Consider the following 13156-nt stretch of genomic DNA (forward strand, 5'->3'; position numbering starts at 1 on the left):
GCTCTGGCTCTGAGGCAGGGCGCCCCCAGCAGGACAGGGAGGGCGAGCAACCTCATCTCCACGGCAACAGAGGAAGACAGAAAATCGAAGGCAGGGGTGGAGATGGGAAGGAGACGGGCTTCAGCCCCAGCGCCCGCTGAGCAGGGTAGCGACTACGCACGGGGCGGGGAGAGAAGTGACCGTGGTCATTCCAGGGTCAGTGCCGGGGACAGGCCTGCGGGCTGCATAGCAGAGGCTGTGGCACTGACTCCATGGCTCTGAGAAGGGAAATCGAGGCAGGGTTTGGATGCTCTGTGTCTGAGGGAGAGACGAGACGGACAGCTGAGCAAAACACATTCTGGGACTGTTCTCTCCGCGACGGGCGGGCACCGAGGGTGGCCTGGGACGTGCGGGGGTGCAGCGGCAGCCCAGGCGAGGGACACAGCCCGACCAGGGCTCCCCTGCCCCCGAAGCCCTTCCTTCGCGCGTCCTGCCGCCTCCCACCTGCCCACCTGCCCCGGGGCCCTCTCTCTTTCTTTCACATGCGCGCGCGCGCGCGCGCACACACACACACACACACACACACGTGCACACACAGACACAAGCACAGACACGACAACCACACACCCGCAGAGTTCACATTACTCCCCTCGTCTGGGCAGGAAACAGCTCAGTGCAGTGAAGCTCCTTTTAGTATTTTTGTTGTTATGTCTGCCTGGCTGCTGAGGGAACGGGAAGGGGTGCAGGCGGCACAAGACGGGGAGGAGTGGTTGCCGAGCGATGCCATGGAGGAGTGGTTGCCGAGCGACAGTCGGGGCTCGGGGCTCGGGTCAGAGCGAGGGGCCCGGAGCGGCGCCGCTCCCACAGCTGCCGGAGCCAGGAGGGGACAGCCTTCCTCTGCGCCGCCCCCGAGGGGCCCGGCTTCCCTGGCCGTGGAGGGGGCCCAGGGGTCCACCGCCATCTCTGCGATCCTTCCTCTGCCTCTGCGAGGTCCTCTGCCAGGACCCACGCCTCCTCGCGGGGGCCTGCATCCTCCCCGTGTCGAGGCCCCGGGGTCCCTGCCTGGCTGCCTGCCACCTGCAGGTCACGCCTCCTCGGGACCCCCCCGCTCGCCCCTCTCCCGCGGTGGTGGGGGAGGGGGGTGACGACGGGGCGGCGCCTGGTTCCCTGTCCCCAGCTGGAGGTGTGCGGCCGGCCAGCAGAGGGAGGGCCCCTGCGGCTTCCGCCCACCACCTCCCCATCCCCTCCCCGGAGAAAGCCAGGTGGAGGACGCGGGGCTGGAGAGGGCACCCGCCCCCCCACCAGCCTGGCTCAGAGCCCTGTCCTGACCCCTGCGCCTTCGCCCTCCTCCTAACACTCCAGGGGCTTTAGCTTTCCTCACCCCGGGGCCCCTGCCCCTCCAGCCTGGAGACGGATTTGATTTGGGATTGTTATAAAAATAATAATAACCCAAACGCAGAGAAGCCACGGAAAGGGCTGAGGGCAACCCTCCCTCCCCCCCGCCCTCCTCCCTCCCCATTCCAAACCGAGTACAAAACCGCACCCAAAGCAGACATTCTGTACAGGGGGGTGGGGGGGCCGGGGAGCAAGCGGGAGGGGCGGCCCTGGGGTCGCTCTGTACAAGTCCAGGTTGGCGGTGGCCCCGGCAGTCCCCGCGGGGCCCCTGGGGGCGTAGGAGGTGGCTGGGCGCCTCTAGATGAAATACTCCTTCTTGTCATCCCCGCCCGACTGCCCGCCTTCTGCATTGATGATGGCTGTGTCTGCATCTGGGGCGTCATCCGAGCCTTTGGCCTCGTGTGTCAGGTAGGTTCCTGGAGAGAGGCAGTTTCCACACCTCTGAAGCCCCCTGCCCCGGCCTCGCCCACCCACCGCACCTGCTCCTAGAGCCTTCTTCCCCGCCCGACCCAGTTTGCATCTTGCTGTCAACATCCATCACCTGACCACGCCCCCACGAATTAATGAATGCTAACCTTAATTAGAATCTCATTTATAATACAGGCAAAAAAGCGTGCGTGTTAGTGCATGTACGTGTACGTATGTACACATGCGTGTGTGCGCATGTGAGTACGTGTGTGTATAGGTGCGTGTGTATGTGTGCCTGCATGCATGCGTGTGCACGCGAGTATATGTGTGCACGTGTGTATGCGTGTATGCATGTGCATGCCTGTCTGCACATGTGTGCTCAAGCGTGCATGCACCTGTGTATATGAGTATGCATGTATGTACACGTGCGTGCCTGTGTATGTGTATGTGTACATGTGTGTGTGTGCACCCGCATGTGTATTGTGTACCTGTGTGTATGTGTGCATGTGTGTGCACCTGCGTGTGGAATATGTACCTGTATATGTATGTGTGCATGTGTGTGTATGCACATGTGTGCATAAGCATGTATGTGTGCACATCCTGTGTGCATGTGTGTGTGCACCTGCATGTGGAACGTGTACCTGTATGTGTGTGTCTGCATGTGTGCATAATCATGTATGTGTGCACATCCTGTGTGCATGTGTGTGTACCTGTGTGTATATGTGTGTGTGTGCACCAGCATGTGGAACGTGTACCTGTATGTGTGTGTCTGCATGTGTGCACAATCATGTATGTGTGCACATCCTGTGTGCATGTGTATGTGTGTACCTGTGTGTATATGCGTGTGTGTACCTGCATGTGGAATGCGTACCTGTATGTGTATGTGTGCGTGTGTCTGCACATGTGTGCATAATCATGTATATGTGCACATCCTGTGTGCATGTGTGTGTGTACCTGTGTGTATGTGTGTGTGTGCATCTGCATGTGGAACATGTACCTGTATGTGTGTGTCTGCATGTGTGCACAATCATGTATGTGTGCACATCCTGTGTGCATGTGTGTGTACCTGTGTATATGTGTGTGTGCACCTTCATGTGGAACGTGTACCTGTATGTGTATGTGCGCATGTGTGTGTGTGCGCATGTGTGCGCGCGCACATGCGTGCATAAGCATGTATGTGTGCACATCCTGTGTGCATGTGTATGTGTGTACCTGTGTGTATACGTGTGTGTGCACCTGCATGTGGAATGTGTACCTGTATGTGTATATGTGCATGTGTATGTGTGTACCTGTGAGGACACGCGTGTGCACACACACACCCTAGATGGGGACAGGGAAACTGCAGCTCAACCCCTCAGCAGGCAGCCGAGATCCGGGTCCGCCCAAGCACTGGGCTGCTGGCTAAAGCAGTTGCAGAGGGGAGCGCCTGAGAGGAGGGTCTGCGGGCACGGATAAGGGGAGGCGGGAAGAGATGGTGTGGGGACAAGGGGCCAGGGAATCAGAGGACAGGTAGATGAGAAGGCAAGAAAGTGCAGGACAGGATGGGACAGAGAGGCAGTTCGGGCTGGTCTCTGCCTTCAAGCAGGAGACCCTGGAGGCAGAGCGGCGTGGGAGCAGCAGCTGGCTGAGTGGGAAGATCACCGAGGGATCGGGCTCTACTGCGGGGTTCGTGGCGCTCAGTCATCGCAGGGCTGGCTGCCTCCTTTCTTCCTCTCACACTCCAAGGGGCCACTGAGTCTCCAAAGGCCTGCCCCCAGCCCCCGGCTGCCTCCCCACCTGCCCCCCAGCCCCCTGCTGCCTCTGACCTTTGTGCCGGATCAAGTAGTGGCCCAGGAAGATAAGCAGGATGAGAAGCAGGAAGACGATGAAAGCCACGATCCCACCAATGATGGCGTGGTAGGTGCTGGACGACGAGGGCACTGGGCTGGGGTCTGCAGGGAGGGGACGCACACAGTCAGACCTGGGAAGAGCCCTTGTCTTAGAGCATCTCCGGCCATGGGTATCGTACACAGCACAGGACGCGGGCCGACATCAGGAGAATGGAGCGCGTCACACGGCAGAGGGGATAAGCCTTATTTTGTACCCTTGTCTGGAACGCAGTAATTATAAAACAAATTATGTCTTCACGAATAAGCTGATAAATCTGCTCACACTCAACCCTTTAAATTGTGTCAGTGGCACCGAAGCTTTGGTCCAAGTAGCTTTAAGATTTCCATCATTTCTTGTTCTCTCTCTTGCTTCGACTTTCAGCGGGTATCAGAATATTCCTTCCCTGTCATCATGCCCTCTTCCCCTCCTGCCTGCTTGATGTCCAGACCTGGCTTCTGTCGGGGGGCTTCCCAGTCTGTTCACCTATTGCCCTGAGACCAGATCGAGGAGGTCTGTCTGGTGGACAAAGCCAAGAATTGGGAACTCTGGCAGCACCTTACAGAAGGCGATGCTGTGTAATAACCAGTGCTCCCTCTTTGCAGAGGGAGAAGTTCAGGGTTCCAGCTACATCCCAGTCCTGCAGCGTGTCTCATCTGGGAGATCTGGGACATCCCAGCATCCAGAGGCTTATGGGAAAGGCAAAGAGACTTCCTTCATGGATGGCCCCGGTGCTTTCCTCCCACGGTGGCCCATGTCTCCGCCATCAGATTAGAGAAACCGCCCTCCACTGCAGCATTTACAGGGGACAGATCCTCAGAGCACAGCCTGGGCCACAGGCATGCCAAGGACAGCACCAGCTTAGTCCAAGTCCCAAATATCTGAGGAGACGGCGCCCAGGCCCAGGGCATAGGCTGGATGTGTCCAAAATTGCATTAGCCGTAGATAGAACTCCTCCACCCATGGGAGAGCCACTGTTTTCCCACAGACTCTGCTGGAGTCTTGAGGCCTCATTGACTCCTTATATATTTTGTCTTTCCTACCATGTCTCCTCAGGCTTGACTGGGCAGCTTTTTGGTTCCTTGCCTGTCTATGCCTAATTTGAAAAGAACACATTTACGCTCTGGTTTTTTGGTGTTTTTTTTCTGCTCTGCTTGGGAGGGAGGGAGAGGATGGGCCTTGGGAATTCATGACATGATGGGGTGGGTGTGAGGGTGTTAAAGTGGAAGAAAAGGAGGGAGGTTACCCCCGTCTTTCTCCCAAGCAGTAGGTGATACAGTCCACATTAAAAAAAAAATAATCCTGGATCATTGTTCCAGGGGCTATGGAAGTGGAAATCTCTTAGAAAAACACAGCTTCCCACGGCCATCAGTTACGGATCCCTGTCTCTAGGTAGAACTCCATTTCTTCCTTCCAGGCTGGTGGCGTCAGGACTGCTTAGGATCCTCCTGGAGGAAAATGCAGGACCCCCTCCTACCACCAGGTGTCAGCACCGAAGCAGTCATGTCAGACCGACCGCTGGTGGGGGTGGGACCGGCAGGAGACCAACCACAGGGGCGCCAGAACTTTCTCTCACTGCCAGTGCCATCAGAGTTGGCTGCGGGAGCTCTGGGGGCCAACACTGGACCTCAGCCTTGCTGCTGGCATCCTACAAGAGCTCTGTCGTGCGGAGGCAGCTCCCACATGCTGAGGTCTGCCCGTGGAGCCAGAATCACCCCATCTACACAAACATCCTCGTCCCAAGGTCTCAGGTCTCTTATCTATGGGAGCCTCAACTGCCATCACCTCGCTGATTTAACGGGCATTTCCAATAAGGGAGTCCCTGCTGTTCCCCCGACAGCGGATCTCCCCTATTCTCAGGAAAGGCTTGTGAGGTTTTCTGGCGGGACCCCACTGCCATCGGGTTCTTCCAGACTTCTGCCAACTCTCCAGTAAAGGGACCTCCATGCTAGCCTGTCACTCCTCCTGAAGCTGGGTTTTGTGGTCACACCTTCGGGGAGAACTTCAGAGAAGAAGCGTCACTAGCGTCTCGGGAAGACAGGGCGTCAGAGGAAATGCCCTGTGCCTCAGCCGAGTACAAGCAGATCTCTGTGTTCTGCCTCGACCCACTCTGCTGTGGCCAAGGAAGGCAGGAAGGAGTGCAGCGGCACGCCTCCCATCCTGGTCACGGGAGAGGCAGCCCACTGGACAGGGAAACCCCCACAGCTGCCCCGGAGAGACTCTGGGGCCTCTGCCAGAGTGGGTGTAGGGGTGCGGGGAGGGGGAGTGCAGGGGTGCAATGACGGCATCATGTGGGCCGCCAGTGCTAACCAGAGGCAGACCAGAGCCCACTATTGTGTTGATCGTCCCGTATTACACATTCCAGAGTGGACCCAGAGGCCGAGGCCCAGGCCCTCCCATGGCGGGCTCCTGTCCACTCACTTGGCCCCGTGCATGGCGAGGGGCGCTCTCAGGAGATGGAGAGGCAGAGTGCAGGGTGGACGGAGGGGGGCTCACCGTTCACGTTGAGCGTGTAGTAGGCCTTGTAGCTGCCCATGTTGCTGGTGGCCGTGCAGCCGTAGGTCCCGCTGTCGCTCTTGTTGAGGAAGGGGAAGATCAGGGCACTCTCCTGGGTCATCTTTAGCGGGGGCACACTGCCTTCCTTCTCCCACAGGTACTGCTGGGGGCTGTGGAGGCAGAGAAATCACACGTGTTAGGGGGAGAGCAGGCCGGGGGGACAGAAGGGGAACAAAAACAATAACTGGGCAAAGGAAGTCAAGGACAGTTTGACGAAGGCTCAAGGAGTTACAGGAGCCACAGACACGAGCTGCTCGGAGGGAGGGTTCGATTTGAGGATGAAGGAGATTTTCTAACTTGTGTCTGACTGTGGCTTGGTGCCCCTGGGGACCTCGGGGACAGCCAGGGGGTGACCTTTTCTGCTGCTTTGTAAGAGAAACAGTCAGAGGATGGATGGTGCTGGACAGGGGAGCAACGGTAGGAGGGAGACGGGGACACTCTAAGGGCAGATCACAGTCTGAGGTACAGAGGGGTGGCAGGGGCAGGAAGAAAGTGGATCTTCTTACACGGGATTTCCGCGACCCTCACAGTGAAGCAACAGCTTCTGGCCCTCGCGGGGATGCGGAGGGTCTGGCCTAATCTTCGCCGTTGGTGTGTCTGTGGAGAAGGAAGTGATGTCAGGGCAAAACTGTCCCAGCGTCCAGGAGAGGGCCGCCATGTCACCGTCACCAAGCCGTGTATTACAGGCTTTACCCCTCAGGCGCCTACGGGACCAGGGATGGGGCCTCCGCCCTTTGCCTCTTGCAAGCCAAGTCCACTGTCGCTACTGAACGTGTGTGAGATTCGCACTGCAAACTCGTAGAGGTAGGATTTCTGAAGGTCTGTGCTTGGTGGGACCCGAAGGGGCATCCTAACAGGGAGCTGAGGAGGGTTCACGGGTGCACCTGTGCCCAGCACATAAATGGGACGTAATCCACATTTCTGACAGAACCAGTGAACTTGAACTTGATCATTTATTGAGCTCACAATCGCTCAATCCTCTCTGCTCTGCACGGGAGTTTAAGCCGGGAGTGACACTTGCACACAGAGCATCATTTTTAGTGGTCAGCCCAAAAGTGAAGGAAGAGCTTTGCAACAACAAGAGACAGGGGTCATATTTTGGCTGCAAAAAGGCACTGACACGATATAGATGGGCTCTGTGACGGAATAATGGCATCTGCCACTGGCACCATCGGGCTGCTAGCATGCTAGGTCCAGATGGCCGCACAGAACAATGCAACCAGATGCTGGTTTAGAACAACAGATAAAGAGGCCAAGCTTCCCCTGAGGACAGAGCCAATCTTAACACCCAGTTAATGGACGTGTTTCCATCAGATCAAACAGGACAAAAAGAATCAGGCCAGATGAGAGAATGGGGGTTCCAGGGTCCCACAACCACAGAAAAGTCTAGCACAGTGCCTGGGGTATAGTATTTGTTGACTGACTGCTGATCGCAGTTGGGCCTAGAGGCCAGATGGTCTGCTACCTAATAGAGAAGTCTTTGGGGTTCAGACAGGGGAGGGCCCTCGGAGCCCTGGACAGAGACCAGGGCCTGGGGGAAACGACCCCAAGGCCAGGGGTCCCCACGCTCATAACTAATGAGCAGAGAGGCACTTCACAGCGATATAGAAGTTCACAAAGTTCTTTCATATATTTTCCCCTCGATCCTCACGTTAATTCCGTGAAGTAAGGGGAAAAGCCACTGAGAGGTGGCGAGCTTTGGTGAAAGACACACAGCTAGTCACTGGTGGCACCACAGCTGGGATCCGGGCCAGCTGCCTCCAGCTTGCGAGTCTGCCCAGCGGAAGTGACGTCACCCCAAACCTGCCTCACGTTCAGCAATGGGCTTCAGCAATGGGTCTAGCAATTAGTTTGAAGAGCACCGATGTCGGTCCTGGATCTTCCATAAAAAAGATGAAGCACTGGGATTATTTTAGGAAAATGGCCCGCCTCTAGATAAGTTAGGACAAGAAATGCCTAGGACAAGAGTAACTATCTTCTGCTTTTGTACTTTCTTTCATCTTAGTTCCTCCCACTCGGAAAAGTTCCAAATCTCCTGAGGTGAGGGTGGATGTGCCCCGTCCGTACTCAAGGCAGATTCCACAGAGAGACGGGGACCCTTGGAAAGGCTCAGGGTAGTGACTGTGAATCCCAAGAACACCACAGCTGGGGCAGACGGGAAGGACCGCCAGGAAAATCTGGGAAATCACAGTATGTTGGTCTCAGAAGGGGCCTCAGTGACCGCCATGTTCATTTTCTCATGTTACAAATAAAGAGTCAAGCTCAATGGGGTAAGGCTATTTCCTCAACCCCCATGACCTGTAAGTGGGGGAGGGCAGACTAGAACCTGCATCTTCTGACTCCTGACTCGTCACACGTACACCACAGTTTACAATCTGGCTGCATACGCCTGGCCTAGATCGGGGCTTGGCAAACTTGCCCTTTGGGCCAAATCCTGCCAGCTCCGTGTTTTTGTAAATAAAGTTTTATTGGAACACACCCACGCTAATTTGTTTACATACCACTTACGGCTGTTTTCCTGCAGCAACGGCAGAGTGAATTAGTTAAGACCGCGCGGCCCCCAGAGCCTAACATGTTTGCTCTTGGGCCCTTTACGGGACAGCTTGCCCGCCCTTGGCCTCGTGCTGTCACCTCGTGCTGTCACCTCCTCACTTACCTGTGCCCACCTCACTTTCCTTTCCCCGCCCCCAGCTCACACCTGACCCCGCTCCACCCACAAGCCCACAACATACATAGAACCTCGATGCGCTGAGAGGTGGATCTGTCAGCCCCCTTTAGAGATTCATGGTTCACAGAGCATACGATGTCGGCCCCGTCATCGTCCCGGGAAACCTGGAAGGTCACTGAGCTGCTCACGGTGAAGGTTTTACCGTTGGGATCCTCCTGGACGCGGGTTGGTTCCCCTGGAGTGCAGAACAGACACGCACACGCGCACGCAGAGTGAGCCCTAACGCACAGATACAGTGTGGGCCCCACGGCAGACGTACGGATGGTGAGTCTCAACTTAGACACACTTAGAGAGTTGTGAAACGGTTATGGACACACAGGGAGCACGTAGCCCTAACACACACACACACACACATGAGTGTGCACGGAATATCTGTCCTTCTCCTTCTGAGGACGTGCACATACACAGACACGGAGACACGCCCGCCTCTCTTCCTCCCCCACCCGGCCACCTCCTCCTGAACCCCAAAGCAGGGGGTTCTTACCATGGAGCTCTTGGTCACCTTTCCTCCAGGTCAGCTGGGCTGCAGGCTTGCTTCCAGAAGACTGACAGTTTAGGGTGGTTGTTTCTTTTTCCCGTAATGATGACTTATAGCCAGAGATTATGGGCTTCTGTGGGATTCCTGCCATGGAGCGGGAGGGGGGGGGATGGCCAAGATAGGAAGGAGAGGCACCCTCAGGTGACCTCAGCTCTCCCTGCAGAGATGGCCTCTCTGAGGGTCAGGATACCTGGGTCCTGCTTTGGTTTAGAGTGGGTAGAAGACTAGAGAAATCATCTTTGTCTTTGACCTCCTCCCTAAGGACCAGTAGGGAAGGTCCGATGCGTGACCTGACACTCCACCGCACGGCTGGGTGGCTAAAGAATTGGTGGGAAGCTCCAGGGGGGAGAGAAGGAGATGGAAATATAGGACCCGGAGAAGAGCACGTAAGCAGCTGCGGTTACTTGGACATTATAGTCACGCGCAGCAAGCACTTCCCCTGTTTCCCTCCTCCGGTCTTGGGAGGCACGTGGAATGGATGTTAGCATCTGTCTGTCGTAGGTTAGGAGATTCAGGCTCAGAGAGGGTAAGGGGTTTCCCCCAGAGCAAACAGTAAGTAGAGGAAAAAGGGTTAGATAGAACCCAGAGCGCTTTGCACTTCCTTCTGTGGCAAAGGAAGCACGGACTGAACTTCTCCCCGATCCTTGGAGACCTGGCCTGGCCCCTGGCTGCCTCAGGGGCTCACCTAGGAGCTGGGTTTGCCAGGCAGCGTGCTGCGGAGCCCCTGGGGTGGGGAGCCTCACCGAGCACGGTGACGAGGGACTTGGCGGTCCTCACGGGCATGGTAAAGATGGAGCAGGTGTACTCGCCCTCATCCGCCAGCGCCACGTTGCTGATGCTGATGCTGAGCTCGTGCGGAGTAGATCTGACCAGCTGGATCCGATTGTCACGAAGGGCTGGGGAAATTGGCAGAAAGGGGGGCGGGGCTTTCACCGGCACCTGTCATGCTCACCTCCCAGTCCCAGGCTAGCGTCTCGGGGAGAAGGGGTCTAGTGTGGTCGAGGGCAGGGGACACGGCTCCAGAGACGGAGCCGCCTTTTTGTCCCAGCCACTTTGCTGAGCCGCCGGGGACAGCGGCCTCAGGGACGCTCAGAACAGCAGAGTTGGATCTTGTGGGCTTCCTCGTCAAGTCCGTGGGGGCAACACTGACACAGGCTAAATCTTAGGGCTCCTCTGGGGTGTAGGCACGCCGGGACCCTGTAGGACCGTGCACGGCTCAGGTCAGAGCTGGGACGCCGAGATTTCTCTGGAGTCAGTTGGAGAGCCCAGTGTGCTTTCCTGGCGCTCAGCCTCCGGACCGCAGGTGCACCTGCCCCAGCCCACAGTACCCCTCCCCCCCCCCCCACCCCGCCTTCCCCGGAGACAGGAAACTTGGGACACTACCTCTCTTCTCCCCAAAGTAGAGAGTCTGCTGGGCCGGGTTAGACCACTGCAGGGATGAGTCCTCATGATCCTTTACTTGGCACTTGAGCACGACGGTGCCACCAGCCACCACTGTCTCATCGGACGTCCAGGGCTGGCTATCTGCAGGAGCACCAGAGGGTTAGCCTCGTGGGGAAGCCCTGCCCCGCCACCCACTTCTGGGCCAAAGTACCACCTCCTCTAACCCAGACCGTCCAAGGCCCAGGCGTCTGCGTTCTCTGAAGGCGTCGTTGTGGGGCGGTGGGGGGAAGGAACAGAGGTGGCGGGGAAGGGGAGACAGACCTTATTTCCTCTTGCTTGCAATCCACAGAGAAACAGTCACCTGTCGGATGTTTGCTGAGTGAACGGACAGGGCCACGGCATTTAGAGGAATAGAGGCGCCCAAATCTACACATAGCACTGTGCGCGTCTCTTTCCTGAGAGACGGCACTTTGAAAGCACGCACACGCACCTGCCTTCCAGGCTCTCCCTTCCTGCCTCCGGCTGCAGGTGAGAGCGAGGACAGGAGAGGCGCTTGGGACGAATAACCCCGAAACTAAAAGTGAGGAGGGGCCAAGCCAGCCTCGGGTCCCCCATTCGTTGACATAAGAGGGAGCTGAGAAAACTGTGCAAGAAGTAACAAGAAAGATTCAACAAAACAGAAGAACCGAAACATTTTGGCACAGACTTTGCCACTCCTCCCACGGTAGCTTCCTTGCATCGGTAACTCACATTTCTTCCAGGATCAGGACAACCCGCCTCTCAACACACAAACCCGAATCACCCCCCACCCCGTGTTATTTTAAAGAGTAAAGGATTAAGATTTTCCCTTCCGTGCGATGGCAACGCTTTCTCACCCCTCTCTAGTCAAATTAAACAACAACAGAAAGGACGAATAAGGTATCGGATGGATGGGCCATTTGACTCCCAAATGTGCCTTCTAGTTGGCTTAGCCGGGCCCCCTTCCCGCGTGACACTCGCTTCCTCCTCCACCCACCGTGGTTCCGTATTTCCCTCGGCGTGGATTCTGCTCCCAGGGTCGATTCCCTCGTCTCCGTCTCCGGGACTTTCTGTGACCCCCCATGGCAGTGACCCCCACAGAACTAAAATAAACAACGCCTTCCAGCTCTGATTCCCAAGCCTCTGTAGCATCTCTTCTGTGGCACTCACCTAGTGAACCAGCACCATTCTTCTCTGACTAGGAGGCCAAGAGACTTACTTCCTCCAGTCCCTGACTGAATAATTTTAAACAATCCCCATGTTCCCTACGGCGCTGACCTTACCCCTGCCCTGTCTGGTATTCCTTTCTTTTTTGGCTACCGGAGCTCCATTTCCAAGAAATGCATAATGAATGCTCCTCGCAGAGAAGGGGCCCCTGAGGAGTCCAGGTGGCCTGTGCTGGGGTTGACAACAGGAATCCTGCTCCAGGGGGGGCTGTCTACACACGGGAGCACAAAGTCTGGCCGCTGGTTTTCGTGTTTGGAATCATAACGGGACTGAGGGGGATCTTACGGGATCACGGAATCCGATTCCCTCATTTTACGGATGTAGACAATGAGGCAATGGAGGTGGGGTGATTGCCTACGATCGTTCTAGAATCAGTGATTCCAGGTGGGACTGGAACTCGGTCTGACTCTCTCAGTGCAAGTGGCTTTTCCGTTGGAATGCTCCTCCGGTAACCACCTAACTTGAATCTTAAAACTACGATTTTTAAGATTAGTGAGCCAGAGACGGAGCTGGCGGAGTAAACTGGGACGTGATTTATCCCTGAAATATCTGAACGAAAAGGGCTGGGAGACCTTTCATTTACTGCCAGCCATATACCAAGTGTTGACGTGTAATCCTGTTCTCCCTGGGTCCCTTTGAAGAATTCTACCTCAGTTGTGTCTTCCAGAACCTGTTTGTCCTGAGTAATACACGCCTCCTGGCGTCATTTTATTTCTGGAAAAAGGTGTAGAGATGCAGAGGTCTCTGTACTGGAGTCAGGGAAGAGGCGTAGGCGCGAGAGGGGTCGGTGGTGTGGAACTAGAGCTAAAATGTCAGATGGAGGGGAGAAGGCGCTGTGCGGTAATGAGGGGAGTGGGGACAGAGGGCAGAGGCAGCATGAGTGGGAGATGATGTGAGGATGTGGTGGGGGGAACCGAGGGACATCGTCACGAGGGGCCTGGATTCTCACCTTGACTGGCCAGCAGGTCAGGGCTGCTCCAGACTGTGGAGCTGATTGCCTCGCCGAGTGGAGCCAGAGTTCCCAGCTCCAAATCCTGCTCCTGCCAGTAGCCTGGGGA

General features: G+C 56.4%; 1 protein-coding gene across 2 annotated transcripts in view; it reads right to left on the reverse strand.

The window, feature by feature from the left end:
* Nucleotides 1–653: 653 nt before the first annotated feature.
* The window catches only part of CADM3 (cell adhesion molecule 3), a 30339-nt gene continuing 17836 nt past the window's right edge, over nucleotides 654–13156 (reverse strand). The window contains exons 2-10 of one of the 2 annotated variants that reach the window (XM_078441109.2): nucleotides 13048–13149; nucleotides 10854–10994; nucleotides 10214–10366; nucleotides 9417–9554; nucleotides 8937–9107; nucleotides 6711–6801; nucleotides 6145–6314; nucleotides 3588–3713; nucleotides 654–1790 (exon numbers count right to left, since the gene is read on the reverse strand). In XM_078441109.2, coding sequence (XP_078297235.1) covers nucleotides 1672–1790; nucleotides 3588–3713; nucleotides 6145–6314; nucleotides 6711–6801; nucleotides 8937–9107; nucleotides 9417–9554; nucleotides 10214–10366; nucleotides 10854–10994; nucleotides 13048–13149 — 1211 coding nt within the window. In that variant the 3' untranslated portion in view covers nucleotides 654–1671. The remainder of the gene's footprint in view (nucleotides 1791–3587; nucleotides 3714–6144; nucleotides 6315–6710; nucleotides 6802–8936; nucleotides 9108–9416; nucleotides 9555–10213; nucleotides 10367–10853; nucleotides 10995–13047; nucleotides 13150–13156) is intronic. The other variant, XM_078441111.2, reaches the window with a different exon arrangement.

This window comes from Panthera onca, chromosome F1 (genome assembly GCF_046562875.1).
Source record: "Panthera onca isolate mPanOnc1 chromosome F1, mPanOnc1 haplotype 2, whole genome shotgun sequence".
Classification (NCBI taxonomy): domain Eukaryota; kingdom Metazoa; phylum Chordata; class Mammalia; order Carnivora; family Felidae; genus Panthera; species Panthera onca.